Below are 26,414 nucleotides of genomic sequence, written 5' to 3'. Positions count from 1 at the left end.
GGGTGCAGTACCAACAATTAAAGGAAAATAAAACTATAAGAAAAGGGAAAAGTAAGTTCAGTTGCACCAGTTCTCCCGGAGTATGAGCCGAGGGTTGTTGCTAAAACCCGGGACGGAACAGGACATATTATCGTTCAGGCAGTGACCTCCCCGCGGTTGTTGCTGAAACTGGTGACGTCCTGTCCCGTCCCGGGTTTTAGTAATTGCCTGAGCCGAGCAGTAATGGCGGAGTACTCAGTATGGAGAAAATGGAGAATGAGTGAACCAGCCGTCTGATTTCTCCGCTGGATATGCTCGCCTCAGCAGCAATATCTCGCCCTTACATAGAAGCAGCGAATGAACGGAGAACTGAACGAACAACTGAAAGTCAGATTGTTTCAAAACAATCGGCCACAAGATCGACCTTCAAGAAGCGAGAACACAGACGGGTAAGCTCCGACTCTCATTTGGATACAAAACAACAAAAACAGCAACACTTCTTGTTTACCTGCATTTAGATTAATACATGTAACTTGTAAGTTACTGGTATAAGATTATTTAATTTGCTTCAGAATGTGATTGTCTCAGTTCATCTGATTATTTAATGAGCCTTTTACGCTTTATCAGTGAAAATGCATGCATGTACATGTGTGTTGCATAAGTTATAACACCTATCCTGTTTTAATGAGAGTCAACCCACAATCAGTGAAGTCAAATCAGTCTTAGTTGAGCATGTCGGTAACGGGATTTCTTACTTTCACCATAAATGTTTGTTTATATGACTTTGGTCTATAGCTGTAAAAGGCCTCGGCCTTAAAACCGGTTACCGCTGTGACGTCACGCACTCAGGGCTGGCTGGCTCAGCGGGGCAGCTCGAATGCCAACTTTGCGGTCGATTTTAACTCTCAAAAATATATATTTTTTAATTCTCATTTACGCAGCATACAAGAGTCAAGGATGGAGATACTATCCCCTCAGAAATGTATTTAAAAATAAAGGTTCTGTGTATCTCCTTTAAACAAACCTGTTCATTCTTAATGAGCTGTATTCAAATAACAGATGTTAACATTAATAGTTATATTTATATAGGGTGTGTATCTATAAAGAGAAGATAATGATTCAAATTGATGCCAATTTCACATTTTGAGTGACTTGAGTGTTTCTTACCACCGCTGGCATACTCCATTATAAGGTACAGTGTCTTTTCGGTTTCAATCACTTCAAAGAGCTGAACTGTAGAAAAAAAACCAAACACACACAGAATTTAAAGAGTGATTCAGAATCAATTCAGAAAAGCAGGTCTCATCTTTCATTACCGCTCCCAGACTATTCATCAAGCGGAAAATGTTTAAGAGGAAGTTAGTCGAGTTTTTCCTGTAATCAGGAATCCTTTTAAGTAGGTTTGATCCACTTCATTCATAAAGTGTGCACACCATTCAGAAAGAGACAATCCTTCTGCACTGTAATCAACAGATCAACTCGCAGAGCAGGGTGCTGAAGGGGGTGAGGTACAACACAAAACAGGTCAAGTCCAGCATATTTACACATTTACCATCATGGCCTTACATGCTCTACAAGTACACACTAGGGGTATTTCATGTGATAAATCTTTTGCTCATGGTCATAATTACAGCTCAATAGTCATAATGTTAAATATGATTGATGCATATTCAAATTAGTAATTATAATTTATGATTGTATACCATAAGTGTTCTCAAACTTCTTTAAACTGTAAAATACATTCCACAGGCCCCCACAAATATATTTTATCCACATAACCCGACTATTCAAATCGGCTCATTATTCAAATGTGTACAAATTTGTACAATGGTCCAAGTTGACATTATTTATATGAGTGATTCCACGCTTATGGGTACTGAAATGGGGACATGAACTTATTTTTAAAAATTCACCTAAAACCATTTCTTTTTTACCATCAGGTCACAAAACATGTAATCTTTAATGAATGATATGTTAAAAGATAACTTTAATTTTCTGAGATGTAATAAAAACATATTTATATGCCGAAGTCAAGCCTATGAGTTCCAAAATGATGTCTGTTACATTACTTCTGTTACGATTGTCCATCTCGCGTCTGTTACAAATTAATTACAATCTAGCTCTATACCATGTTAATCTTATTGAAAGAATGTGTATGTTTATTCTACTACACATGTTTATTAATTATATTTGCTAAAACATCACCTTCCTATGTTTCAAAAAGTAATTCTACATTGTTAAAATTGAGAATATATATGTCCACAACACTTCTGTTACGTTCTGACTTTGGCATATAAATATGTTTTTATTACATCTCAGAAAATTAAAGTTATCTTTTAACATATCATTCATATCATTCATCATAAAAAAGAAATGGTTTTAGGTGAATTTTTAAAAATAAGTTCATGTCCCCATTTCAGTACCCATAAGCGTGGAATCACTCATATGTCCTCTTTTTTTTTTTTTGGAGTTATTGACATTTGGATTAAACCTATTCAATTCAAAAAATGAGCCAAATTAATGAAAAATAAGTCGCTACAGGGTGTCCCAAAATAATGTACTCACATTTTGACTCCTCATAACTCATTGGATTTTTAATTTCTTTTCAGATCAAATTAACCCTAATAATGGCGGAAGTACGACTAAGTTTTGAAGAAAGAAAATGTATCATAAAGTGCTACTGGAAGCACGAAAACACCATGGAAGTGCAAAGACAATTTATAAGATATTTTCACAAAGATCCACCAACGCGACAAACCATTGCTCGCATCTGAGAGAAGTCTGAATCAGATGGAACTGTGCATGACGTCCATAAGGAGCGTTCAGGAAGACCACGGTCATCCACCAGCCCCGCAAAGGAAAATCAACTGCTGGAAACCCTCAACCAATCCCCGCGGAAATCTGTACGACAAATGGCTCGTGAGACAGGAATCCCAAAATCAAGCGCCCATCGCATTTTGAAGTGAGTTCATTGGAAATATTACATTCCAACATTAATCCACGATCTAAATGAAGACGATCCTGAGTGAGTACATTTTTTGGGACACTCTGTATTAACGATAAGACTTCAGTGATAACTATAACAACTTTGAAAATAATGAGCTTTATTTTTTTCGCGGTCCAAATCCTGCGCTCTGATTGGCTGGCGAGCGGGTCCGTATCCTATGGTACGGACCCCAGTTACGGACCTCTGGCGACTCGCTCGTTCACAACAACAACAAACATAGTAGCATTTTTTGTCAACATTTATTTTCGCATCTCTCAGGAGAATAGCATTAATTTTACAGCATGGATAGTGATAATGACAGTCTTCACAGCGAAAGCGAGTTTTACTACCCTGAGGAAGAAGAAATAAAAGAAAACATTTCAGGAGAAAGCGAAAAACCTAACTTGATAACGCCGAGCAAAAACATGGCTGAATCCTGAATGACTCCTATTTGTATAAAACATATACATAGGCAGCAAAATGTAGTTTTTTCCTGCCATGGAAGTGCACTTGTATACCGAGGAGGAAGCACTTTGCATTACAGCCATGAATGAGGATTCAAAATAGCATTAATTTTACATCATGGAGAGCAATAATGACAGTCTTCACAGTGAAGGCAAGTTTTACTACTCTGAGAAAGAAGAAATAAAAGAAAACATTTCAGGAGAAAGCTAAAAACCTCTAACTTGTTAACACCAAGCAAAAACATGGCTGAATCCTGAATGACTCAGTTTTTAATAAATAGGGGTCTATATAGGCGGCAAAATGTAGTTTTATTCCTGCCATGGAAGTGCACTTGTATACCGAGGAGGAAGCAATTTGCATTACAGCCATGAATGAGGATTCAAAATGGCGGCTCGCCTCAATTTTTCCTTTCGGACGCTCTAGTTTTCTGTTAGAATTTAGTAAAGAAAAAAATAAATATATTATTTACCAGCTTAAGGTCAGTCCATATGGTGAAATACCGTGACCTCGGCCTTGAATACTGACCTTGGCCCAGAGGGCCTCGCTCAGTATTTTCAAGACCTCGGTCACAGTATTTTACGATACGGACCTCCCAGCCTGTAAATAACGTGTAATTTTTTTAATCAACAGACTGATGGTCTTTGAGGGTGTGTGTTTCTGTAAGCATCTATATCAAGGAAGAAGAGGAAATCACATACGCTGAACATACTGTATAATACACACATGCTGAGCTAGGAGAATAAAACTGCTTTAAAGAGCAGTTTATTTTGTAAAGGGCCAGACGTCAAACAAAGAAGACTGTCCAGATTTCACATACGCTGCCTCATGTACACAGTACTTCAGCTGTTATAGAGGCAATAAATCAAATCAAAATCAAATCAATGCAGCTCTGATGCTCGAGCCAGAGTGACAGCTTGGAGGATAAAACAGGGCGGGGGTTCCATGTTCAATAAGAATTACTTGAACGGACTCACCTATGTTTGGGTGGTTGAGACTCTTCATAATCCGTACCTCTCGAAAAAGCTGCAGGAGAAACAAAAAAAAAATTTGAACAAACAGCATCATTTTATTAGAAAACAAGTTTACTTGTTACAAAGCTACAAGATCTTTAATTTAATTCAGTGCCATTAGGTACGTTTGGTCTATAGGAACGTTTTCATAGTTCTTAGAACTGTTGGAGGAAGTTCCCTCTTTTTTGGGTTTACAACCGTAGTTTCTCAAACGCCATTTTGAGGGATGTCTTTTTTTTTTTTAGATCTTACTTCAAGGTAGGTACTCTGAACCATAAGTGTACACTGATTGGTCAAACACGATCCAATGCAGCAATCACCATTTTCAAAAAACCATGTAAAATGTTAGCCATGTCAACAACAGCCTTTAACGTTAGCATTAAAAATGGAAAACAACAAATCCACAGACAAAGAAATCCAGGTTTTATTGAGCATATATACGATGGAGGAAATACCACGTTCAGTGTTCCTACTGGCGGTGCAAACACAAACAGAAAAAAGTCCCTTCAAGTACTACAGTACTTGAGTCCAGGACTCGGACTTAAGTCTGACTCGTGCCCTAATTTTAAGGACTCGTGACTTGACTTGAGCACTGATGACTCGGACTTGGACTCATGCATTAACTGCATTCGGACTTGTAAATTGGAGACGAGGACTCGGATTTTTTCTTTATTTTTTGTAACATGCCATAATAATTTGGCATAAGATATTTATATCTACATTAATTTTTGTACTAATTTCATGCAAGAGTGTCACACCTGTGCGCCTTGGAGCATGCATCAGATAGACTCTCGGGCGCGCTCCGGACAGTGTGCACACCAAGCGGACTCTCGTGCGCGCGCTGTAAACGACTTGCACCTGCACAGGATTAGAGCGCAATCAGCGTGCCTATATAAAAACTAAGAAAACGCACTTACTTTGCGAAGTATTGAGTTGCGTTGCTGACCCATTACCAAGCCTTATTTCCTTGTTTGGTTTCCTGATCACTGATTTCCTGTTTCTCGTCTTTGATTCTGCCGAGTATACGATAGCCTGTTTGTGCCTCGCTCGACCTGTTGCCAGTTTCACTGTTTTACAATTTTGCCCGCTGTTCTGGATTGTTTACCGTCTTCACTTTTATTAATAAACACAACTTCTGCACTTGCATCCGTTTCCCAACCATCTCTCACTCTACTTCACACTCCTTGACAAAGAGAAGCACATTCACCTGTTAATATGTCATGTTCAGGAACAAACTAATGTTAATGGGGCTGAAACAGCCACCGTCAAATGGTGTGGTTGGAGTCTTGGACTCGAGTTGGATCAACAGTGGACTCTGAATTTTTTTTTTAATGACTTGGACTTGACTTGAACACCGGGGACTCGAGACTGGACTCGGACTTGAGGTTTAGTGACTCGACTACAACACTGCTTCAAGGTATGTAGTTCTCAGGAGAGCTCCTCAGTGGGTAGTTCCTCTTAAAAGTCCCCAGAACTGTTTGGTCCAAAGGCGCGTAATGTCATAAAGCAACTTTAGAGAAATCCAGATGTAGATTTAGATCCTTAAATGAGCAACATGACAAGGAGAATCATCCTGATGTGACATGAGGAATAAACCTGAGGCGGAACCAGATTGAAAACAGAACCCATCCTCTTCTAGGTTAAACCGGATTTTAAATCATTACTGTTCTACAGCTGTATATGATGAAGCCAAACACTGCTGTGCAAAGTGAATGTTAAAAGGATGTTCAGTTTGAGCATGGAGGAATCTTGGGATAAGCACAGGACAGCTTTTACAATTACAGCAACAGTTCTGAAGTACAAGTCTGTGGCTTTATGCATAAGAAGAAACACCAATGGTGGATCAAGCCAGAGTGGAACTCCCAAAGACAGCACTATAAAGAGTGGGACAAAGTGAAGACGGTGGCTGCTGGTGCAATGCCAGAGCACCAAGTGCTTGTTTTGCACTCCTATGTACTGAACCTCTGTCTTGTCTTGCTCAAGATAATTTAATTCTGCAGTAAAAAAGAAACGACAAATAACTAATAGAATAATGCTTAAAACTTTTTGCAGAATGTTTTGCAGATTGCAAAACGATAGCAATATGGCATAAAACAGGAAATATAAAAACTATTCTCCATGGTTTAACTGTGAAGAGATACTGTAAAAGGTGCTCATGAGTTATATTAAGATTATATTTTTTATTTTGCAGTGGGGTTCTGGGGCATGAAAATTAATCAATTACATCCACTGTGCACATGCACAAATATTGGTTTAACATGATTGACCTGACTGATCACGCAGTCTCTGGGTCTCGAGGTAATGGGGCAGGACAGAGGTGTCCATGCTCGTCTCCTAGCAACCTTCTCTCCAGAATAAAAATGTCAAGACAAGAGTTAAAGGGGGAGAAAGAGAGGGAGAGAGAGAGAGAAATGAAGAAAGTAAATGAAAACAAGACAAACTGAAAGGAATGTGCTGATCGCTGAAAGGCCATTTGGTATTGTTAGGACTCATTCTTTCCAAACATACAAAGTCACCCAGGGAGCGAGGTAGAGAAAATGAGAAGAGAAACAAATGTCTATAACTCTGAGAAGAAAACTGATAATTACACTAATTGTTTACAGGCTTTCATGAATGTGTTTGCTGAATTTCACATAAAAGGTTTATTTCCTGCCCCAAATGACCTTGCATTTTCCTTATAATGGATATCTATGGCAAACAGACTGTCCATTCTTTTCTCAGTAAAAACGAAGAGTCAAGTGCAAGAGCCAACAAGCGCCAACCTGGAAAAAACCTGAACCGATACCATCAGCGACTCAATGATGGTTCAGCAGGTTTCTATTCAGTAACCATCTTTCTGTTCAGCAGGGTGTTTTTTTTTGGCAAAACCAGATATCATCATCATCGTAAAATCCTTCTATAGAGGACTTTCACGTGATGTCGTTGTAACTGAGGATTTGTTTACGTGGCCATACTGCCTGGCAATCTTTGTGTTTGCCAGCAACCGGCACAAGTGTACGCAAGCAATTGTAAGCCCATTTCAGTACACCTCAACTTGTAGAAGTTACATCTAAAAGAACAATGCCAGAGACCTGTAGTGCTTTGGGATGTAATAACAGACGTGGAGATAATCCTGATTTAACTTTTCATTGCTTCCCAGTGAACCCAGAAAGACGAGAAAAATGGCAAGCTGCAGTTAAATGAGAAGCCTGGGATGACAAAGCATTCCCATATGTGCAGAACACTTTATATCAGATAAGTGTGAAAGCTCTGTGCAACATTAAAATGTAGATCTGGATGTGGGCCTTGGACTCCATATTTTATTAGACCTAATGCTTGGCTCGACTAGCAGCATGTTTGTTATGTACTGATAATGTAGACGAGGCTAAACACCAAAAAAAAATATGCTAGCTCTAGGCTGTGGCTTATTTATTACTATTAGAAATCCATGTTTGAGCTTACATTTGTCATAATGAGGTATTTTTCTTTTTTGGAAATTTCCTATAATATTCCGGCACAAAACCTGCCTCAAAATATCGGTCTGCGTCTGTACTTTTGTCTGCCTTTAGCATCTCCGGTGTATTTAGAAGTCCCGAATACTAAACAGTTCAGGATGTCATGGTATCCCAAATCCGGTAGCTGGTTTGCTGGACACTTTTCAAGTGGAATAAATACATTTGTGGGTAAATTAAGAAGAACAAGTCTTTATTTTTGTCACATGTCCACTTGAGCACAGTGGACTTGTCCTCCTCTGCATTTAACTCATTTGAAGCTATGAACAAGCACAAAGAGAGAGAGCGAGAGAGCAGTGTGCAGAATAAATAATAAATATGTTTGTAGGTAAATTTTTAATCGTTTCAGAGAGATTGTACTGACTGCAAACGTCTCGATTTTCATTATTAACTGTCGCAGCTGTTTCTTTGTTTGCCCGGCAATATACCGGACGCTGTGTGAAAAACAAAAATCTGTGACATCAGTGAAAATCCTGCTATAGTCATGGTTTTATTTTAGAAACTGACATTTGCCATGTCCCATTTTCCGCAGATACCAATAACTCCATATCAGAAAATCAGCGCCCTGAATCTACTCATGTCACCCGTCACCCTTTTTTGATTTGCTCACTTAATTGCCATTTATTTCAACAAATAATTAATTAAAACATGGATATAAAAAGAACAGGTGACTGTATCGCCGGTTGGGCATAAAAAGAAACTATCCAGTCAATTTGAGACATTTCCAGGCAAAGAAAAGCACATCGTTGCAGTGTGGGGAAAAACTGATTTCAAAAACCTGTGGTTTTTTTAAATGGATTTTTCAGATAACAATTAATTACTCATTGCATATCAATTCAGATTGCCCTTCATTATATTAACCACATCTACACTACAGACGAGGTGGAGAAGAAATTACGTTCAGAAATACTTCAAATTTCTTCCAAATCAGTTCAAATAAATACAGAATATTCAGCAAGTGAGCGCTAGATGTCCACCTAAAGTACCTTTGTAAAACATCTTTCATCATGAGTTGCGTACAACCAGGAGAAAAACCAGAAGAATGATGAAGAACTTGTGAGCTTACCGGTACATGACCTAAAGGTGATACACAGAACCATGGCCTCACTTTTTGTTTATAAATGCCTTGAGACCTCAAGAATGGCATAGGAATAGTTTCAAGTGTTAACAATAAATCTAATACAGTAATTTTTGCGATTAAAATGATTCATACAGGTAGCGGTCTGAGTGAATGACCTTGAGATCTGTAACGTCACAGCAGGAAGTCTATCGGTCTCAGCACCATTTCCGCTATACTAAAACACAGAGCTGACTGCAACTCCGAGCTTCCATTTTGAGTTAATTTATCGCCATGCCACGTAGATGTGTTGCTGGCGGGTGCAGCAACATGACAGAAGGTGGATTTACGTTGCATTCATGGCCCAAGAATGTTCAAACTGCAAAGATTTGGATGTGTTTTGCGAGAAGTTCATGGGCACACTGGGCGCCTACGAAGTGGTCTCTCCTCTGCTCTGCACATTTTACTGAAGACTCGTACGAGACCTCTGACCTGTTGAGGAGCGTTGGCTATAAGCCCGTATTGAAAGAGGGTGCAGGACCAACAATTAAAGGAAAAGAAAACTACAAGAAAAGGAAAGTAAGTTCAGTTGCACCAGTATTCCCGGAGTGTGAGCCGAGGGTTGTTGGTAAAACCCAGGATGGAACGGGACGGGACATGCCATATTATCACTCGGGCAGCGACCTCCCCGCAGTTGTTGCTAAAACCGGTGATGTCCCGTCCTGGGTTTTAGTAATTGCCTGAGCCAAGCAGTAATGGTGGAATACTCAGTATGGAGAAAATGGAGAATGAGTGAACCAGCCGTCTGATTTCTCCGCTGGATATGCTCGCCTCAGCAGCAAAATATCTCGTCCTTACGTGGAAAAAGTGAATGAACAGAGGACTGAACGAACAACTGAAAGTCAGATTGTTTCAAAACAATTGGCCACAAGATCAGCCTTCAAGAAGCGAGAACACAGACGGGTAAGCTCCGAGACTCATTTGGATACAAAACAACAACACTCATTGTTTACCTGCATTTAGCTTAATACATGTAACTTGTATTGCGTGTTTAAGTTAGCGGTATGAGATTATTTAATTTGCTTCAGAATGTGATTGTCTCAGTTCATCTGATTACTTAATGAGCCTTTTACGTTTTATCAGTGAAAATGCATGCATGTACATGTGTGTTGCATAAGTTTTTACACCCATCCTGTTTTAATGAGAGTCAACCCACAATCAATGAAGTCAAATTAGTCTTAGTTGAGCAAGTCAGTAACAGGATTTCTTACTTTCACCATAAATGTTTATTTATATGACTTTGGTCTGTAGCTGTCAAAGGCCTCGGCCTTAAAACCAGTTACCGCTGTGACGTCAAGCACCCAGGGCTGGCTGGCTCAGTGGGGCAGCTGGAATGCCAACTTTGCGGTCGATTTTTAACTCTCAAAAATATATCATATTTTTATTCCCATTCATGCAGCATACAAGAGTCAAGGATGGAGGCACTATCCACTCAGAAATTTATTTAAAAAAAAAAAAGGTTCTACGTGGCGGCACGGTGGTGTAGTGGTTAGCGCTGTCGCCTCACAGCAAGAAGGTTCTGGGTTTGAGCCCCGTGGCCGGCGAGGGCCTTTCTGTGCGGAGTTTGCATGTTCTCCCCGTGTCCGCGTGGGTTTCCTCCGGGTGCTCCGGTTTCCCCCACAGTCCAAAGACATGCAGGTTAGGTTAACTGGTGACTCTAAATTGACCGTAGGTGTGAATGTGAGTGTGAATGGTTGTCTATGTGTCAGCCCTGTGATGACCTGGCGACTTGTCCAGGGTGTACCCCGCCTTTCGCCTGTAGTCAGCTGGGATAGGCTCCAGCTTGCCTGCGACCCTGTAGAACAGGATAAAGTGGCTAGAGATAATGAGATGAGATGAGATGAGGTTCTACGTATCTCCTTTAAAGCTTAGCATTCATGCCTGGCGAATGCACAAAGAAAGACAAAAAAATTCTCTCATGAATTGTTGTAAATGTAAATGGTGCTGTCTGGCTTCACCATCTGCACTCTCTCGAAATATTAAAGAAGTGCTTTTCTGGGCACAGTGTCCAGCCCTGGATTATATTACTCCGTCCATGATGAAATATTTTCTCTACAGGAAATAGCAGCTTTTTTCGAAATGCTGAATTCATGAATGAACTCATTTTACATGCCTCAGATTATATATCTTCCCTGCTTCTTATGGAAACACACACTAACCTGACAAAACCGGTATCGGAGCAGGTCTGTTGCTTGATTACGTCTCAGAGAGATAAAAGACTGTAATCATCCTTCCACTACACTCCTGTTCAAAAGGGCTCAAAATAGCACTTGAGTCAAGAGTGGAAGACCAGAAATACTATTACCCAGTACAACATGCAATTAAATTGTTTTATCAGCAGAAATTAATTCACACTTAATTGCTTCTATTGTATGTATAGTTTGTTCTTTAATTCAATTGAACAGAGAATAATAAACAAGAAATGAATCACGACAGGGTGTACCATTATAAGAAAATAATCCATGGCGAGGTGCGAAGGTACTGTTTCAATGTTACGGAACGTCCGTGTGAGATGTTAGTTTCGGCTTTCACTTACATTACAGCAGTTATAAAGAGTTATTCCCTCACTGGCTTATCTTTTTCCCCCTCACTCTTAAAGTTAATAAGGGTGCAGCTTGTGAGAAACCGAGAAGTGCAAAGTCATCATCAACAGTTTATTATTAATCACAGATTGTAGGGTGGATTCTCCGTACGAGTCTCTGCATACGAGCTGTTACTATAGAAGCAATAACACATTAAAAGCACATAAATATAAACCTGTGATTTGAATGACAGTCCATACTATTGTCAGAGATGCAGAAATAAAATTAATCAACATCCTCTGACCAATCAGATTCAACAGCACTGTGGTATAAATGTGGTGAATGTTCTCATTTATACCCATGTCATGGTTGGAAATGTGCATGGGTGTAGAAGAGGTAAAGATTTTTTGAACCACAGCAATTTCGGATCTTGGTGACCAACACAGTCATTCGTTCCAGATCCTCAGCTTGATGAATGGCTGTGAGGAGATCTGCTGCAACGTCAAATAAGAACTTCACTGCAAAAAGAGAAATCTTAGCAAGTGACATCAAAGCAAAATAGAAACCCGGATGTCGGCCATGTTGGTGGAGATACAAATGTGGGGTCAAGCGACATTCCATGCAAAAGTCACGCGTACGCAACTCTCTTCAATGCTTGAAAAACCGCATGCCCGATCGTCCGAGACAACTAAAGTCTGTGCAAGGACGAGTAAAACTTTAATGGTAATTGCCTGATCGGCTGACAAAAGTTAGTGCTGGCAACCTAAGCAACACAGGCAACCGCTCTGTGGTGCAGGTTTGAACTGTCAGTCCGACAGTAACATATTTCAGTTATTATTATTATTATGCAAAGTGAATCATGCATCATGACATCTGACTCCTCCTCAAAACAAAGTTCACCTTTGTCTATCGAAAATCTTGTTTTCCTGGACTGGTTCCCATATAAAATTAATCCTTCCAAGCGTCAGAGACATTGACTGTATGCTCACTCTGCGCTAAGAGAGCAGGGAACCAGTCTAAAGTAGCTTGTAAAGTTTCACGGGAAATGCATTAAAAATTTTTATTCATCAACACGACAATATATAAAAGTACAAAAAATATTTTGAGGAAATCCATTCAAATATCCTTGTTTTTGGTTATAATTCGTTTAAGTATGTGTGTGTGTTCGAGTGTACTGGAAAAGCTCGGCTCAGAGGGTTCATGTAATGACGTAATTATACCAACTGGCTAAGGGCGATGAGGGTCGAGGACATCGTGTGCCAGCAGCGTGGTTGAAGCGGGCAGGTGTCAAACTTGGAACTTTTATATCACGATTGGAGTTAATAATAAACGAGATCACTGAATAAATGTTCCTTACCTCGAACCAGTATATTATATATAAACAATTTTTTTAATTGTTTTTGATGGTTTCATATATTTCGTAATGATATCATTTTTATTTTCTAAATATTTATATCAACATACCGCCACTGTGGCACGGGAGCCTGTGATTGGTGGACAGCTGATAAAGGGTGTCTCCCATTGGTTGTAAATCATGACCTAAAAATCAAACACATACGGGACCCGCTGATTGGCTGTTCACATACTGAAGCCAAGTGGAGATGTCTGGCGTCTGTTGCTGTTGTCTGAAGAAAACTACAACTAAAAAAGCTCTACTACCGGATTACTTGGATAATCTTAGTCAGGAAGAAGCAAAGGAAAAAATATATATCAACTGCATTCTGTCCTCTCCAAAATAAAATAAAGCTCTGGGCAAGTGGAATTGTTTTTCGGGCAAGTAAGGGTGGGAGATTTTTTTCGAGGACTGCTCTTTGTTTTTCCACTGCTTTAAGCGTTCTTTTAGCTATGCCATATCTTTGTGCTGTATATAGTTGTGTTCACAACAGTACTCATGACTGTGGCCCGTTCCGATTTTTGTGGCTACTGCCTCATATAGAGGCAATAGCCACCGTGTCATTGTGCTGTAAGAATGTAAAAGTGTAACAATTGCGCACTGCGCATGCACATACGCATAAGCATTACAATCACCAAAACGGCGAATTGTGATTTCGCGATATGAACAGTTGATCCCGCGTTATCAAAAGGTACACAAGACCGAGTATAAGAATGTAAAAATGCATGTAACAATAGCAAAACTTCATAACCAATCAGCACTTATTCTGATCAAGTTCGGTTACCCGTTCTATTTCTTGATAAACTTCAGAACCAATCAGAACCAGAAACGAAATAAGAGAAATTTCGTTATAACTTCATAGTATCAGAAGATAATCGGCAGATAAAAAGATAAACAAAATTCACCTTGCGGTTCGCCGAGGCTACGGATTCGATATCAAGTGGTGTTTATTTTACGAAAATTTACCTTTTGATTATCACAGCTTTTGTTTGGTTCTTCTGAAAAGTCCAGTGAAAGGTTTTTTGTTTGCTTGTTTTTAGCTTTTTGGCAGATATTTAGGCGAAGGCAATTCATGACCAAGTGCTTTCTTACTATTTTGAAAATAGATCTTGTTCACAGCACTGTATTTTGAACAAAGCCCTGATGCTGCTCACAGCTTGGTGATGCTTACAAGAAATGAGGCGAGTATTACTGATAACATGTATATATGCTATATTTACTGTATGAACATGGGATCAGAAAACTATTTATTTATAAGCAGTAGCCACATGTACCCATAGAGTACCTATTTTTAAGAATTCCGTCCGTGATTTGGAAAGAGGGCGAGGAAACTCCGAGGCTTAGTACGGACAGGAGACGAGCACGGCTGAACAACATTGGCAGGGCTGATCTAACAGAGGCTAAAACCAAAACAACTCGTGTTTGCAGTGATCATTTTATCTCAGGTGAAATTCAAAAGCTTTCTCGATAAGATCACAGAAGAATTTTATTTCGTGTTGCTAGAATCTTGCTATAAAATGAGCGTTCTCTTGTCGTGGTGCATTCTGTCATTGTTATAATTTGAACACGTGTATTACCATTTCGCTTGTAGGAGCGCCAGCAAAATTGTACCTGAAATAAACTGAAATGTGATTTGTGAGCCATAAAGCTAGACTTGTCAAAATTTCACATTTCGTCTGTTGTTTATACATAGAAGTAAACTAAATGCAAAAGAAGCCCTAACTTACCTTTGCAAGTACAACTGCTTTGTCGTCATTGACTGGTTTAATTAATAACGTATTTACCCATCGAGACAAAGAAGTTATCGGCTTCCATGGACTTATAAGCCTTCGTGTGAGATTTCTCGACACACGAAGTCTGCCAAACCAGATAGAATGCGATATCTGGGTACTCAATGGTAAGTAGAAGCGTCTTATCCTCCCAAAAAAATCTGACTTTTTTAAATAATATGGGTTAAAAACCACACATTTATCTTCTCTTTGTATTGAATCTTCGCTCGACTGTTCAAATCATCGTAATACTGAGAAAATTCAGCATTGTTTACAGACACGCTTTCAGCAGCTGCCATCCTAGTTGCTTTGTATATCCACCATCATGGCGGACGCTCATGACGCAGCACATGATCATGTCATGAGCTGCAAGTCATCTACATATTGAATACAGGAGAATTGATCTGTTATGTAAAGGGATAATGTATAGCGAGTCGGTCATTATCGTGAAATAAACCCAGACATGGTGATCAGGACCCCTGCCTGAATTATTATATGGCTCATTTGAATACTTGATTCTGATTGGTCATTTACAGCATTCCCTTCGCATCAGGATCCTAATCACCCTGTACGAGTTTATTTCACGATAATGATCAACTCACTGTACATTATCCCACTTATTACACAGCTACGTCCTAAAGAAATCACCAATTTGACAAAAAAAAATTTGACTTAATTATTTCATTGCTTATACTAATGATGTGGTCCACTGCAACGGTCTGTTACAGAGAAATGACATGCTGTAATTGACCAATCAGAATCAAGCATTTGAATGAGCCGTGTAATAAATTTATCAGATTACAATAACGCAAATAACAATTTGTACATTTATAAGCCTATTTCTAGACATGTATACTGATTTTGAAATTAGCTCATCCTATTAGCAGATAATTTCAAACAGAGGTGTGATGATTAATCGATCCCCGATTTATCGTTCCGTTTCAATCCGCGATTCAAAAATCGATTAAAATTTTATCACTCACGATTCACTGATGATTCACTAACAATACCTAATTTTATCCTGATAACCCTAGATGCATAACAAATTTCGACAAGCGGCATAATTTTGATATTAAAAATTCAATTCAGTATCTGGAGCTGTACATGGGCACAGCCATGTTTGTGGTTGCTATAGCAATCTCGCGAGATCAGGCGTTGCTTTGTGAACAACATGGCGGATGACTTGGAATTCCTGAAGCCACTGGCTTTTAGAAGCCCAGTTTGGCGGCATTTCTTACTGTCTAGTGACAGAAAACAAGTGTTGTGTAAGCTGTGTGAGTCTAAGTTTCCTCATCATGGCAATACCACTAACTTGCAGAATCATATTCGGTGGCACCATCCAACAGTTGAGATCTATGTGAAACCGAAGTTTCGTGAAGAATCTGCATCTAAACGTCAACGAGTTGAATCTGAGCTGGTATTCACTTTAACTCTCTGGGGTCTGAGGGTATTTTCTGGCACTCTAATGATTTTGGCATGCTCTGATTTTGTAGTCAATTTCAACAAATCTAAGCAGTATTTTCAAAGTCATAGGATAAAGCGGCTAGAGATTATGAGAGATGAGATGAGGACTTTTTTGTATTCGGCATAAGTTCATCTACAATAATATCTCTGTAGTATGTATGTCATGATTGTACTTTAAAAAAAGATGTTGTAAAAAGCAGTTTTAGAACTGTATTGGAATGTCTGAAAAACAAAACATGACCTTATCCATTGTGATGAACCTTTTTGGGTCACTTGAGGTGATTCTGTTCAGTCTTAGGAATGGATCAAGCACAAAAACTTAAATCTGCTCCATTGATTTGGACAATTAACTGGCCGTCAAAAAAATTACGTCTTATTGTTTTGGGATAAAGGGTTGGCAGTGGGAGGGGTATTCAATGAGAAGGGTAAAAAATTCCATCCCATTCAATGAGAAGAGTGAAAACCCCTCCCACTGCCAACTCTTAATCCCATCAGATTAACTCTTAATCCCATCAGGTCAAGTCACAATGGGTAAGGTCATGGTTTTTTCACACATTCCAACACAGTTCTAAAACTACTTTTTACAAACAGCTTCATTTATCTGGTATTTGACTTTATTTTGGTATTTGACTCTATTCAGTGTGTCTTGAAATTAACTCTTGTACTATTTTACTCAGTTCAGAGCCACAACCAACTCTGTTACACAATTATTCTGTAATTTTACACCCATTCCAACTCCAAATTTTACTATCTAAACTCAAAATAGAGTAAAATTAACTATTTTTGAGGAAAATACTTTTAACTCTGGAAAAACTGCTCAGTCATTTTTCCTGTGTATGCACTACAGCGCACGCTTATCAACCAATCTGCTCATAATAAATAGAAGAAATATTTACACTTACTCGAGTTGACCTTTGTCTGGATCGAGTCCAAGTTTAAAAAAAAAAAAGGCACCGTTTTTCTGTGTTGCACTTCTCAAGATTGAATTGAATCACTGTCCTGAATCATGAATTGATTCGCTGTCTTGAATCATGAAATGATTCGTGAATTGAATCGCTGTCCTGAATCAGCCGAAGCGTGTAAAATCTGTGTGCCATCTCGCAACAAGTTTTACCTCCAAATAACCTAAACTACATCTGACAGATTTTATCCTGTTTACGGTGGGCGTTCCCACCATGAAAGAGAAACCAATCGAAACCGTAAGGCCAAGTTTACATTAGACCGTATCTGTCTCGTTTTCTTCGCGGATGCACTGTCCGTTTACATTAAAACGCCTGGAAATGCCGGGAAACGGGAATCCGCCAGGGTCCACATATTCAATCCAGATCGTGTCTGGTCCGGTGCTGTGTAAACATTGAGAATACGCGGATACGCTGTGCTGAGCTCTAGCTGGCGTCGTCATTGGACAATGTCACTGTGACATCCACCTTCCTGATTCGCTGGCATTGGTCATGTGACGCGACTGCTGAAAAACGGCGCGGACTTCCGCCTTGTATCACCTTTCATTAAAGAGTATAAAAGTATGAAAATACTGCAAATACTGATGCAAATACTGCCCATTGTGTAGTTATGATTGTCTTTAGGCTTGCCATCCTTCCACTTGCAAGTGGTAAGTGATATGCACTGGGATCACACACACAGCGGCTCAGTCCCGAATCACTGCTCGTGCGCTATACTCGCGCGCTCTGTGAGCTGCGCAGGGCCGGAGTGCGCACCCTCCAGAGGGCACTCGCTGTTCAGGGCGGAGTGATTTGGAGCGCAGGATGCCTGTGGAGCCGAGCGTATCAGTGTATTGGTGTTGCTATGTGCACGCGAATCGTGTATTGGTGTTGCTGTGTGCACGCTAATCGTTTTAAAAATGTTAATCTGATGATCCGCTGATATGGTCTAATGTAAACCCCACCTAAGAGTGAAAGTGATTATCATGCCGTTACCATGTGAATAGTCTTTTATGAATGTGTGAGTGTGCATTCAGCGCTCCGACTCCGGTGTAACTGAGGAAGGTGACAAGTTTTATGTTTCATCTAATTTAGGTAATTTCAAAACTATAATATTATTTGGCAGTGGGCACATAGGAAAGTGGAATGCATAAAGTTTGTCAATATGTTTATCAGGCTTGTATGATGAAAAACTTGAAGATATTTCTCTCAATACATGACCCACTCATTCTAAACCTGTTGAGCTTCGCCGGCGAAGCTCTCGACCACAGAGGGTTAACACAAGTGACTGTGTTTTTGTGTTTTAAAAGATTGAGACAAAAGTCATGAAGTTTTCATTCCTTTTTTGTTTCTTAGGTGTTTTGCGGTTTGAAAATTAAAATGTGCCCAAAATGACTGAACTGTGATACCTTCATAGTTACATTCAAAGTCAATGGAATGACTGGAGTCTGAATAAAGACTACAAAGGCAACACGACTTGCTTTTTGTTTTTCTCTACATTTCTAGGCTGACAATTAACAGAATATTGACCTTGATTTGCATCAGTTATAAAACAGAGGACAAAAAAATGTGGATTGTGATTCAAATCGAATAGAATCAGAAGGTCAAAATCGTGATTCGAATTGAATCGTGAAAAAAACAATAGTCACACCTCTAATTTGAAACATTTATTTCTATATTCTAAGCTTAAAGCTTGAGTCCATTAGTGTGAAAGTCTTTAAAAAACACTGCGTGTCACTGCTCTCTATCATACGTACATAAATGACTATGAGAGACATGATGTACATTACATCATGGTTATTAATGTTAAGAGGATCACTAGCATGTACACAGCTTATAGATGTACACCAGCATTGCAAGGACATGACACCATTACAAAAAAATTATTTCTGTTATGAACATCTGTCGAGTTCAGAGTTGGGTGCTGATGCTCACTCAGGGCAACATCAACTCCGTGTCCTCGCGATACCCGACACACCCTTCCTCTACAAAACGCCTACAGACACACATCATCTAAGAGGATTGACAATAATTGAATTGGAGAGACAAGTTCATCGGCTGGTCACCTCCGCACTAGAGATAATAATAAGCCTTCTCGGCCACAACTCCTCCCTCTCTTTCTTTTCTCTCTTTACATAGCCTTCCCCATTTTCTGTCTCTTAAAAGATAGGACTTCCTGGTTAATTTCCCAGACACTGGCCACACGTCATTGTTACTATGGTGACCCAAGATTACAGCCAGCCTCTGTCTGTTGTTGCTCTCTCTTTCTCCGTTTCACCACCTCCCCGTTTCATTATGCTTCAGTAGCATGGGGCAGAGGACGACACAGATTCTACTTCTATCGTTCTCTTTTTTTTGCCTAACCCAGGTGACAGACAGGCATTACTAATCAAGCCCTGAGCTGAATGCCTTTTTGTGTTTTACCCCTTCCACTTTCTGGTAGCATTAAGGATTTACACAAAGCAGCTTAGAAGGCTGGATCGCTTTTTCCTTCTCTTAGGACTCGTCAAGGGCAAAGCCGAATATTTCTGTTCCCGTGCTTTTCTTGAGCTCCTTCTTCACTGCTGGTCCCCTGAACAGTTAATAAACTGCATACACTAAAACACCTCGTATACATTTCAGTATGTACTAATGTAGAAAAGCACACACGCTTGAAGTGTGGTGATGCACAAGGGGATCCTCAGGCAATGAGATCGTTTATCATACCGCTCAAAGCCAAGTCCACGATGCGTAGCCGTTGGGTGCGTCTCTTCACACGCATAATTGCGACTAATCATTTATTTAACTGCCTTTTCTGTTGATATTATGCCACTTTTACAGCAGTGTAATAATGAATGCATCAACACTGAACATACAGGTAAAGTAAATTTGCTTAACTTAAAGAGATAACTTGTTATTATTGCAAGTAACAAATATATGGATAAGTAATATTAAGACAAATACATGATATGGCCAAATGTTTGTGTAGACCTGACCATAAACACTCCTCTCTCAAAATCCAGTGAATGTGGATATAATAAAACAAGTATTCCACTCAATCTCGTCGTACATGATTTATAGCCACCTCGGCACTACGGGTCAGCTATCAGCTTGTGTACAACGAGATTTTGTGGAATATATATATATATATATGAAGGCACATTCTGAGAAATATCTTCATTCAAGTGTATGTACTGTGGTACATAATGTGTATTTTCTAAATAATCCGAAATAATATTTTTCCTGGAAGAATATATGTGACATGACTCAAATGCAAGCAATAAAATGCTTTAATTTTCTAGTACATCTGTGCCTGGCTCTGTGTTCTTGCAATCTGGTAAGAATAAAAAGGATTATTTAAAAAAAAAAAAAACTTGGCTCCAGTGAACCTATCCACAGCTTGTCCCACAAGTTAAAGGAGAACTGAAGGCAAATTTTTTATTATCAAAATTGTCTCTCTCATTTTATTAAATACAGGAATGCATTTTTGATCGCTATTTTGTCACTGCTATAGCAAGTTATGAGTGTTTGAAATATGCTCTGTAATATATCAGTCCATATGTCAAAGCAATGGCCGTAAACGAGATTCGTTGAGACCTGTGCGAGACATCATAGGACGGAAGTAAAACGTACAGCAGAAATCAAAGTGACCATCATCTGCCAACATCGTCAAAAGATGTGGGCACCCTCTTTCGAATGCTGATGTAATCAAGCCAGAAGTTTTGTTTGTTTCGATAGCAAATCAGGGAAGTTTGAAAAAAGTAGGCAGTAATCGTCATTTAAACTCGTTATTGTGTAATATTTTGTTTGGAAAACAAACAGTTTTCAAAATGGCGGCACTGACACTTGACGTTTCGAAGTCTCGCACGAGTCTCGTGAAGATCGCGTGAATAAGCGATGCCTGCCGTGGACCAAACGAACTAAATTCAACATGGCTAAAAACCGAATAGGCCAATAAGTACAATATTTAATTGCAATTAGTTGCCGATACGAGTCACAATATAAGGTTACTAAAACTGAAATAAAGCAAGTTTAAAAATGACTTCAGTTCTCCTTTAACACACTTTAATCAGAAATGAGACACCATTAAATTAACAGCACTTCAACCAGTCCATCAAGCTTTAGCATTCATAATCAAGATCATGTTCAGGCACTAAACAAACGTCATCACGTTTGGTGTCTCGGTGTCTTCTTTGGCAGCTTGCTTTCTCAGTATCTTGTTCCCATGTCACGGCCCCTTGGAGTTCCTCACCTCCTGTGGGTTTGGAAGCCCCCATTGTTTGTCTGGCTGGAATGTAGCTCCTGGTTGCAGGAACTTGAATGAGGGATACCCAACCCCCTATGACCCTTCACCCTACTGGCCTCCCAAAGCTCCTCCCTAGTTTTATTAAAGCAGCACTCCTACGGTCAAACAGCCCCCAAGCATTATTCCCTGCCCCAGTCCTGTATGTAACAATCTAGTCTCCTAAGACCTAGCAGAAATCTGACTACTGGGAAAAAGACTGGTCAGCTGACTGGGTCTTCCACCTAAATGGGATGAAAGGCGTAGAGGAGAAAGAGGAGATAAAAGAGGCTAATGGCTCAAATCCAGTCCTGTGGCACTCAGATTACACCGTATTCTATTGCCAGATCAGTTAAATGGGGCTTGGTCTTAATTGATATACTTTGACAGTGAGGGGCATTATCTAATGCAGAGGCCATGTGAGTAAGGGATGGCACATTTATAAATCCTCAAAGAAAAAGGCCTACTAAGGTACTTAATTTATTTCTTATGCATTAGTGTGTAAAACTGGTCATCAATCGTGGCTCGTTTATATTTAAAAAAAAAAGTCATTAGTTAAATAGCCCATGTTGGGGCGTGGTGCTGGGGCGTGACTCTTCATGAGAGTAAAGACACAAATACTCCACTGTACCTGCTTCAGATATGGTATTCGGGTGTTCACAAGAGACAGTATACTTTCACGGTAGGCAAAATACAGCAGCTCTGTAAAGATGAACAAACACACTGCCCTCTCTTTAGCCATTCAATACCTTCTACAGAAGCAGCACTTTCTCTGTGCCATGGCCTGGACTGCATGTCTGTGTATGAGCGAGTAGAAAAGAGAGCAAACAACCGATTGATGGAGAGTTGGAAATGGATAGAGGGAAAGAACCGGTGGAAAAAGGACAGAGAGAAACAGGCCTTAACCCTTATTTTCTGTTTGGGTTTGATTAAACCATTTTACATGTTTACAATGGTAAGATCTCCTTGACCTAAGAGTAACAAGAAGAAAGCTAATTTAAATTTATTTAGCTTTGCCATAGTGATATATATATATATATATATATATATATATATATATATATATATATATATATATATATATATATATACGTACATTATGGCTGGGAAACCATTACAGCTTGCGCCAATTACAGTAGCCTCATTGTACTTAATCTGCATGTCTTTGGACTGTGAGGGGAAACCAGAACACCTGGAAGAAACCCACGCAGACAACATGCAAACTCCACACAAAGGCCCCCGTCGGTCGTGAGGTTCAAACCTGGAACCTTCTTACTATGAGGCCACGGTGCTAACCACTGTATCACTGTGCCGCCCAAAATGTGCTACCAATGAGTGAGCTTCAGAAATAGAAAACAAAATTAATTGAGACAGAAATGTTCCTGTTGTATTGCTATAAAATCCAGATATAGCATGGAAGGACAGAACGTAAGCATGAAAGGAAAGTCCACCCTGAAACACAGTAAAGATGTTTATATTGGAGTACGTGTGATGTGCTTAGTAATTCTGGTGCTAATTTGTTGGTGGGTGTGTATATTTTTGTTATTCCTCTGAGAAGTTAGTAGTTATCTGCCACGCTGATGCCACAGGGGACGTTACTAATGCAGTTACAATGGTGCTTAATAGGGGGAAAATTAACAATCTAATACATAAAGTGATAACAGCCAGGTTTCACGGTAAGCTTAAAAAAAACCAAACAAACGAGAACTTCTTTTCTTAGTCACCATTTTCTCACAATGTTCAATGAAACATTCCTAAGAAATCCAATACAGATGTAGTGGAGACAGCAAAGACAAACGGAAGTCGATGCGCTACACAATAGACATGTTTCCAGTAACCTACTTAATGTGCAATTTGAAATTGCGAACTAAAAAAAAAAAAAAAAAAAAAAAGAGTAATGGAAACACGGGAACTTTGAAAAACTCTCGGCTATTACAAAAAAAAGTTCATATGCTCAACATGAAGTAGTTTTCCAGACCCTCTGATGAAGCAATGTTTCGCAAATATTCGCAAAATTGAAAGGAAACATTTTTTGCACTTAAAGCTAGATGGCCTTTCAGATTTTTAAAGTGTAGGTCATAAAAAAGAATTTTCCCCGACACCCAATTATTTTTGTTTAGTGGACCGAAAGCTACTGAATTTGAAATCACAGACTTCCAATTTTATTAGGTTTTTTAAAATAGAACAATTAATGAATTTAGGGCCATGTGGCCTTGAATTCTCCGCTATTTTTTCCTGCTTCACCATGAGGCCATTATTAAAAAATGTTCTGTTTCCGGTCCACCGGCCGGGTGAGTGCCGTTTGTGCGGGTGAAATTTTTTTTTTAACGCCGGTTTTTCGACATTTTTTTCGGGTTCGTAAATCTAAAATCGAACTTGACATTTCCGCATTCCCAGGGCTTTCCACTAAGGCTCATACTAGCCAGCCATGATAAATAAGTAGCCGGGGGTAAACACAAAATAAACTCCTGTGCACGCAGTTCCCAGGGTTAAATGTATTTTCCACAGACCATTTATTTATTCACTTTACTCAAATACAAAGTAAAATGGTAGTAAATCTTCTTTCTTTTCTTGCGTATTGCATCATGAGGCGTTCCTGGCTTGTAAATCTCTTATTTTCGGTGCATGACACATTCACGCAGCTGAGTGCGCGCACACACCGCATGTCGGGGCACGGATGAGTTACTCTCCCTTGATCAACGGTTCAGTTTGACATTATTGTCAGTCCGTTAGATAAACACTTAATTTTATTAAAATCGAAAATGCCGCACGGCGCATGCGCAGAGCTGATTCGACAGGGCTTTCCACAAGCGCCGGCTGCCGGCTGGACTTAATTGTGTGGCCGGCAGCCGGCGCTTGTGGAAAGCCCTGTCGAATCAGCTCTGCGCATGCGCCGTGCGGCACAAAAAAATGGCAGCCACCATGAAGGAAGGAGATCCGGAGTTTTCAAACATTTGCTGAAGTGTGAAATCGCAAAATGGTATTCTAGCGAACAACAAAATAGTAAAGATTCAGAAAAACAAATCATTCAGTGATCATTAACCCCGCCGACAGTAGTCGGAGGGGTTATTATTTTCACCTGCGTCAGTCTGTGTGTGTGTGTGTGTGTGTATCTGTCTGTCTGTGTGTCTGCAAGATATCTCAAGAACCAATGGATCGATTTGGACCAAATTTTGTACATGTGTTGCCAATCACCCAGGAAGGAAACCATTAAATTTTGGAGGTCAAAGGTCAAAGGTCAAGGTCATGGCAGAACTTCGAAATTTTCGCCCAATGTATTTTAATAGGGAAAAGGCGGGGTTTGCACTCATTAGAGTGTCCCTGTCTAGTTTTAATAGTGTAATTTCATCCGAACTAGGCCTAACGGTCGATTTAGAACTACAAAAAGTCCGTGTGTCGGACATTTTAAGTACCTTTGTAAAAGTTTTACAAATGTTGCAGTCAGCATTTAAAATGCTAACTTAAAGTTTTTGTACAAGTTTCAGTTGATTAAACTGTCATATTTTATTAAATGTGTCTGCTTTTGTAATAAAAAAAAGTACTGAAAGAAAAAGCAAACACAGCATTGCGATTTCTTATCCATCCATATATAATAAAAAATAAAAATAAAAAAAATAAATCCCTCCCTCCCGACTGAAATTTTTTTTGCCCACCCGGTGGACAGGAAACGGATTTTTTTTAAGGATGGTCTGACCCAATTCAAGATACTACGTCATGCATCACGTGGTGGGCTTTCCCCGTTCGCGCAAGGCATTGTGGGATACAAATTTGAAACAGGAGAGAACAAGTGTTGCCAGGCAAAACAAACCTCGCCCGGTAGCACTTATGATGAATATGAAGGAAGAGATCACGGAAAAAATTAGGTACCCTGTAGGTACATGTGGTTACTGCTTATAAATAAAATAGTTTTCTGATCCCATGTCCATACAGTAAATATAGCATATGAGGCAGTAGCCACAAAAATGAAGTGTAATCCAAAAATGAACAATTTAAAAAAAAAAAATCACAGAAGTAAAATATACCAAGTGTCTGTACTTTATATTATTCGACTCTTACCTCGGGGCGGCACAGTGGTGTAGTGGTTAGCGCTGTCGCCTCACAGCAAGAAGGTCCGGGTTCGAGCCCCGTGGCCGGCGAGGGCCTTTCTGTGTGGAGTTTGCATGTTCTCCCCGTGTCCGCGTGGGTTTCCTCCGGGTGCTCCGGTTTCCCCCATAGTCCAAAGACATGCAGGTTAGGTTAACTGGTGACTCTAAGGCCAAGTTTACATTAGACCGTATCTGTCTCGTTTTCTTCGCGGATGCACTGTCCGTTTACATTAAACCGCCTGGAAACGCCGGGAAACGGGAATCCGCCAGCGTCTACGTATTCAATCCAGATCGTGTCAGCTCCGGTGCTGTGTAAACATTGAGAATACGCGGATACGCTGTGCTGAGCTCTAGCTGGTGTCGTCATTGGACAACGTCACTGTGACATCCACCTTCCTGATTCGCTGGCGTTGGTCATGTGACGCGACTGCTGAAAAACGGCGCGGACTTCCGCCTTGTATCACCTTTCATTAAAGAGTATAAAAGTATGAAAATACTGCAAATACTGATGCAAATACTGCCCATTGTGTAGTTATGATTGTCTTTAGGCTTGCCATCCTTCCACTTGCAAGTGGTAAGTGATATGCACTGGGATCACACACACAGCGGCTCAGTCCCGAATCGTGGCTCGTGCACTTCACTCGCACGCTGTGTGAGCTGCGCAGGGCCAGAGTGCGCACCCTCCAGAGGGCACTCACTGTTCAGGGCGGAGTGATTTGGAGCGCAGGATGCCTGCGGAGCCGAGCGTATCCGTGTATTGGCGTTGCTGTGTGCACGCGAATCGTGTATTGGTGTTGCTGTGTGCATGTTAATCGTTTTAAAAACGTTCATCTGATGATCCGCTGATATGGTCTAATGTAAACATGGGCTAAATTGACCGTAGGTGTGAATGTGAGTGTGAATGGTTGTCTGTGTCTATGTGTCAGCCCTGTGA

General features: G+C 39.9%; 1 protein-coding gene across 3 annotated transcripts in view; it reads right to left on the bottom strand.

Annotated features, from left to right (window-relative positions):
* The window catches only part of mark4b (MAP/microtubule affinity-regulating kinase 4b), a 102,378-nt gene that overhangs the window by 31,489 nt on the left and 44,475 nt on the right, over positions 1–26,414 (bottom strand). For all 3 annotated transcript variants that reach the window (XM_060943938.1, XM_060943936.1, XM_060943937.1), the window contains exons 4-5: positions 4,405–4,453; positions 1,147–1,212 (exon numbers count right to left, since the gene is read on the bottom strand). In XM_060943938.1, the coding sequence (XP_060799921.1) occupies positions 1,147–1,212; positions 4,405–4,453 (115 nt within the window). The remainder of the gene's footprint in view (positions 1–1,146; positions 1,213–4,404; positions 4,454–26,414) is intronic.

The sequence above is a fragment of the Neoarius graeffei genome, chromosome 17 (assembly GCF_027579695.1).
Source record: "Neoarius graeffei isolate fNeoGra1 chromosome 17, fNeoGra1.pri, whole genome shotgun sequence".
In the NCBI taxonomy this organism is placed as follows: domain Eukaryota; kingdom Metazoa; phylum Chordata; class Actinopteri; order Siluriformes; family Ariidae; genus Neoarius; species Neoarius graeffei.
The sequence above is the reverse complement of the archived record's forward strand: the minus strand, read 5'-3'. Positions and strand labels throughout refer to the sequence as shown.